This window comes from Anarrhichthys ocellatus, unplaced genomic scaffold, assembly GCF_004355925.1.
Source record: "Anarrhichthys ocellatus isolate YVR2014 unplaced genomic scaffold, GSC_Weel_1.0 scaffold476, whole genome shotgun sequence".
In the NCBI taxonomy this organism is placed as follows: Eukaryota; Metazoa; Chordata; class Actinopteri; order Perciformes; family Anarhichadidae; genus Anarrhichthys; species Anarrhichthys ocellatus.
This window is the reverse complement of record NW_022280450.1, coordinates 10,727-16,742: the sequence shown is the minus strand read 5'-3', so window position 1 is coordinate 16,742 and position 6,016 is coordinate 10,727. Positions and strand designations below refer to the sequence as shown.

At 49.2% G+C, this 6,016-nt stretch overlaps 1 protein-coding gene across 1 annotated transcript in view; it reads right to left on the bottom strand.

Moving 5' to 3' along the window:
* Positions 1–231: 231 nt before the first annotated feature.
* LOC116401475 (uncharacterized) overlaps positions 232–6,016 on the bottom strand; it is a 6,904-nt gene continuing 1,119 nt past the window's right edge. Inside the window, exons 2-12 of the mRNA XM_031879887.1 lie at positions 5,363–5,518; positions 4,885–5,075; positions 4,737–4,763; positions 4,419–4,625; positions 3,901–4,032; positions 3,000–3,080; positions 1,795–1,858; positions 1,562–1,614; positions 1,141–1,322; positions 606–851; positions 232–405 (exon numbers count right to left, since the gene is read on the bottom strand). Coding sequence (XP_031735747.1) covers positions 232–405; positions 606–851; positions 1,141–1,322; positions 1,562–1,614; positions 1,795–1,858; positions 3,000–3,080; positions 3,901–4,032; positions 4,419–4,625; positions 4,737–4,763; positions 4,885–5,075; positions 5,363–5,518 — 1,513 coding nt within the window. The remainder of the gene's footprint in view (positions 406–605; positions 852–1,140; positions 1,323–1,561; positions 1,615–1,794; positions 1,859–2,999; positions 3,081–3,900; positions 4,033–4,418; positions 4,626–4,736; positions 4,764–4,884; positions 5,076–5,362; positions 5,519–6,016) is intronic.

The following is a 6,016-nucleotide window of genomic DNA, read 5'->3' as shown; positions in this document are numbered from 1 at the left end:
TAAGAGACGGGGGGCCGGCGGGTTCATAAGAGACGGGGGGCCGGCGGGTTCATAAGAGACGGGGGGCCGGCGGGTTCATAAGAGACGGGGGGCCGGCGGGTTCATAAGAGACGGGGGGCCGGCGGGTTCATAAGAGACGGGGGGCCGGCGGGTTCATAAGAGACGGGGGGCCGGCGGGTTCATAAGAGACGGGGGGCCGGCGGGTTCATAAGAGACGGGGGGCCGGCGGGTTCATAAGAGACGGGGGGCCGGCGGGTTCATAAGAGACGGGGGGCCGGCGTTCATAAGAGACGGGGGGCCGGCGTTCATATAGGACTGAACCTCTGTTCTGGCTGCCAGTGTTTGAAGCTGCAGCTCCAGAAGATCCAGACGAGACGTTTCACTTTGCTGCTGAAATGAATCCTGCTGCAGAGACACATGAAGGAAACTATTATTATTATTATAATAATATAAGAGTGTTAGATTATTATGTGACAGACCAATGAAGTACTTTACACAGTACACAATGTACTTTTTACTGTACTACACATCTACTTTTCAGAGTGTGTTACTAGCACTTTTACTGCAGTAAAGGACCCGACTACGTCCTCCACCGAGTCCAGTACCTTCTCTGTCTGCCGTCTGTCCTCGTCCAGTCCTCTGCTGAGCTGGTCCAGCTTCTGGTCCAGCAGGTCCATCATCCAGGGCTGCTCCTCCTCTCCGTGTCTCTGATCCGAGACCGGCTGCTGGAGGTCAGCGTACAGCTGCAGCAGCTCCTGGTGTCTCTGGTCCGCCCGCTGCCCGCCGGCCTCCACGTGACCCCAGAGCACCGCCAGACTCTCCTCCAGACGGACGAGCCGGACCGACCCGTCCTGTGAGGAAGCAGCAGGATCAGTTTGTAAAAGGCTTCCACAAGAGAAGGTAAAGAAGACTAAAGGACCAGAAACGTTTCTTTGTGTGACTGAAAACAATCTGGACTAGAAAAAATGATCCTCAGAACCTTTTACACGTTCCATCATAAACAAGAGGAGAGAGTATTTAGATCAGACGTGACCCTAAAGTATAAACACCTCCTCTTCAAACACCTGATGGAGGAAACACTTTGGTTCTGCAGCTGCTCTGTGTACAAATACACACATTTAAGTATTACAGTACACTTACCTCCTCTCCTGCAGCTGGAGGCTGCACCTCCCTCCTCTCCTCCACGGCGCCCTCTGCTGGTCGGCTCTGGAAGGACCAGAAGCCGCTGACGGCGGACAGACCAGAGACCAGCGTCCCCCGTTCTGTGACGTCCACGGCTGGAAGGACGGACCGGAGAGCAGCTGGACCGAACCAGCACAGACCTGAAGGAACTACTGTAGATTAGACTATAGGACAGAGCCGGGGCTGCTGGGTAATATTCAGATAACTGAGATCTAGTGGATGAACTCATCACGTTATTAGATTTTGGACCGATGAAGGAAGTCAGACTTTAGAATATTTCTACTTCCCTTCAGCTCAGTTGTATTATTTAAATCTATAAAGTCTCCAACACAGCGCTGTAGAACTAAGAGTGTAACCTTCTGCAACATAGTGAACATACTGAAGAAGAGGAGGAGCAGAGGAAGGAGGACCACGAGGAGGAGCAGAGGAAACCTGCAGAGACACAAACAAGAACACACAGAGCTGAACTCTTTCAAACACTTTAAATCAAACACGCATCGTTGAAATGAACACATTCAGAACTAAACAGGAGACGTCAGGAAGTCTGAGGGTTCAGGTCCTCAGGGGGGACACGGGGTCTGGATCACACAAATTAAATCAATAAAAATGTACCCAGTCAGCAGGAAGCTGGAGGTCATGTGACGCCATTGTCTGTTGAGCCTCTTGTACACGTCAGCTGCAACACACACACAGATTATAGAAGATCAATAGAAGTCTTTCACCAGCAAACAGGAAGCAGTTTGATGTCTGTTTGATGACGTCAGATAGAAACAAGAAGCTCAGAGTGAACGTGACATCACAGATCACTCTGAAACATTCAGATTTAAAAAGACTTTATTTCATAAGAGAAACTCATCGACTTTGAGCTTCTAATCTAGAACCAGAGAAAACTAAAGGAGACGCAGCGCCGACACCAGACATGCTGCAGAGAGGAGGAATAATCCATGGATGAACAAAGAGACTCGACGTTAACCTGCAGACACTCCGAGAAGCTGAAAACATTTTGTTGGTCAGAAGACAAAGTGATGAAGCTGCAGTCTGAGTCAGCTGACAGACAGGAAGCTGAGGAACAATGAGACACACATTAATAAAGAGAAGAAGAAGAGGCGACTGGAGGACCTGAAGATCAGAACTTGTACTAAGATATTTAAAGGTGCTGAATGATGGAACCCTGAGCCCAGTCACTGCACAATCTATCTATCTCTACATCTCATTTAACTGTGTTCATAACCTTTACCAGACTAAAGCCACACTCTACTACACTAGAGGTTCTACTGACACTATACGTCGTTACACACTTCATGTAAACATGCTGCTGATCATTAACCTCACATCTGGTGTAGTTCTACGTCGCTCTTATTAAGTTACTTATTAGTATTTATCTGAACCGTCTTCTGTCTGAAACAATAGTTTTATCTGATCGATGAGTCTTCCTGGATGTTGGATCTCAGGTTGAACGCCTCCGTGACGTCAGACTGCTTCAGAGTGAAACTTCTATAAAACCTGTTGAACCTGTGAAAACAGCAGCGCTGCACATCAGCCCCAACAAACAGGAAGTCACAGAGGACCACCAAGAAGACCACCAAGAAGAGGAGCGTTGTTTCTCCTGACAGTCGTCACCTGTTGGTGTCAGTAGTGAGTTTAATGGAGACTCTCAGAATACGATCCTCACATATTTTAAATCAATGTCAGAGAGACAAGAGGACAAGAGACAAGACGAAAGGGGACGAAAATACGAAAGCAGGAGAAAAGACGAAAGGAGACAAGAGGACAAGGTGTTCCATCAAACGTCTTCGATGAACAGATGATGAACTCACACAGAGATCCATAGGGATGGAGCTCCTTCTGGGTCGTAGTGGACTCCTTCAGGTCCATGACTCCACAGAGACCTGATCGAGCTGCAGAGAGGAAACAGACTCAGCACCTCACCTCGTCCTCTGAGCTCCGGGGGGGGGGGGATTTGCATTTTGCCATGGCAACAACCAAAGTGAGAGGGGTTGGGAGGGAAACCTGAAGACAGGTGAGCAGGTGAGACAGGAAGGGAACCAAATCTGTGTCTCAACAACTCGTCTGATTCACAGCATCATGGAACCTGAAGGATCATAAAAGAGTCCCTCTGAAGATGGTTTGTTCTAGAGGACATCGTAGGAGTCCTCCGGGGGGGGTCTGTTGGACACCGAGGACATTGTAAAGGTCTTGAAGTCGGTCCTGGTTCAGGAGGAACTGATATCTGGTACTGGACCGGTACTGTTGCATCATTTCAAAGGTTTACACTTCAATCTTAATTCTGAAGATTATTTGTACCAAGTTGCTGCCGATTGATTTTAACAATAAGTAACTTAGTCGGATGGTCTAGTACTCATTGGGGAGGTTCTAACGGTCCTGTAGGTAGTTCTAGTGTTCTAAAGGAGGCTCTTTGGGTCCTCCAAAAGGTCCAAGTGGTCACTGTGGAAGTTCTAGAGGTCCTCTGGATGGTTCTAGTGGAAAGGTTTAGAAGTTTTAAGAAGAAGTGAACAGGAAGTGAACAGGAAGTGAACAGGAAGTGAACTGGAAGTGAACTGGAAGTGAGTGATGAGGAGAAGGCGTCGTTAATAAAAGGTCCAGGTGAAGTTCTTGTAAAAGCATGATCTTCCCCAACAGAACCAGGTTTTGACACCAGTGTCAGGTAGAGAACCAGAGTGGACACCTTGTAGAACCACAGACTCCCACACTCAGTACCTGCATGTGTGTTATCAGTCTGTGAGAACAGGTCCTGACACACCTGCCAGGTGTGTGTCAGGACACTCGCACAGCCGGCTGCAGCTCTCCTGACACACAGCACAGAGGAGAGGAACCACAGCTGCAGAACATCTGGAAGAGAGTCAAACTCTAATGAAGATCCAGAGGACTCACTGGGACAGACAGGAAGTGATGTATGTGGGCGGAGCCACAGAGAGCAGGAAGTTCTTGGTCCATATTAGGAAAACAAAACATGGGCTCAGAGTGCTTCCTGTCACATGATGAGCTGAGCAGCAGCACACCTGAACAAAGAGGTTCATTAAAGACAAACAGCTGATCTGAGTCCAGATGTTTCCTGTAATAATGTAGAGAAGAAGTTCCTGTGAGAACCAGACAGACTGCAGTGATCCACAAGGAACACCAGGGGGAGCTGCTGCAGAACCGCTCACCTGTCCTCCCGTCTCCCTCACCCGTCTCCCTCCGCCCTCACCTGTCCACCCGTCTCCCTCCGCCCTCACCTGTCTTGCTCCTGTGGCTCCGGTCTCTGCAGTAGATGGTGGAGGCCTCTGGCTCTGAGGAGGAGGTGTACTTGGAGGAGGAGCAGTTTGTGGAGACAGACTGATGCTCACAGTCTTTACAGGGAACCCTGCTGAGAGTCTGGACCAGGTGTTTAGGACAGCGACTGTCCGGGTCCAGAGAGCTCTGGTCAGCTACGATGGTGCTCTCTGGAACAGAGACAACCAACCAATCAACCAACCAACCGGAAATGCATTGAACCATCTATTAACCTTTGAAATAAGGTTTCTAATGTTTAATAGTCAAGAAGATTAATTGACCTTTGGGATCGAGGTCCTGGTCCAAACCTGAAACAGGAAGAGGAAACAGACACTTCATAAACCCTCCAAAATAAGAGCCCTCCTCACAGAGGCCTGGCTGTATGAGAGGAGGAGGAAGCAGAGAGGAGGAGTAAAAGAGGAGTTGTACCCCAGAAGGTGTCAACCAGCGTGGACTCCTGCACCGAAGACTCATCCAGCAGAGATGACAGCAAGGAGGCGTCGGAGGCGACGCTGTGGAGGCTGCTGCTGAGGAGAGACGTCGCTCTACGAGGAGAAGTGAGGAGGAGAGACTCTGAGCAGGAGGCGGAGAGATGCTGAGAGCGACGGCACTTCAACGACCTGAGGAGGAGGAGGAGAGATGAGGAGGAGTCAGATGAAGGGAGGAGGAGAGGAGAAGAGGAGGAGTCAGATGCAGGGAAAAAGAAAAACAAGAGAGATGAGGAGAAGGTCGAGGAGGAGAAGGGCAGAAGGAGGGAGAGAGAGAGAAAGACAGAAAAGGGGGAAGGAGAAGAGATGAGGAGGATGGAAGAAGAGACGAGGAGAAGAAGGCAGATGGAGGGAGAAGACAGACGAGGAGAAACAGAAGAGGAGGAGGAAGGAGAGATGAAGATAAGCTCTGAACTCACCTGTTGCTCCTCCAGCTGGCTCCTCCCACACTGAAGGAGGCGCTGCTGTGAGGAAGACTCCAGTCCAACAGACCTTCATCCAGCCGAAGGCTTCGTCTGGACATGATGAGGAGGTCCTGGTGCTCCTTCTGAGAGTCCCACAGCGAGGAGGAGGAGCTAAGAAGAGGAGGAACCACAGGAATAAAGAGACTCTTCTTCCTTTAGTACAAACACTTATTTTATCAATTAAATGATTTTGATCGATTGATTTTCTGTTCATATACATTTACAAATGAACCTGCACATGAGCAGTAAACATCACTTAAATCTCCAGGTGATCTACTAAAGAACAACGTTTAAATGTTTCACGTCACAGAAGCTCAACAGGAAGTGACGTCAAAACCCTTTCAAAATAAGACTGGTTCAGAATAAAAGATGAATGACTTGTTTGATATATTGATGAGTCAGCAGAGGTACAACACACTGCTGGACTAAAGTAATCCTGGAACCTCATCGGACTGTCTCACACAAACACACTACCGACACCACAGAAGAAGAAGATACACACAGGTCAGTCCAGCCCCAGCTCTGCAGCTCCTCGTCTTCCTCACAGACGTTCATCACAGGACACACATACACTTCCTGTTTGAGACTCCGCCCCCCCCCCCCCCCCCC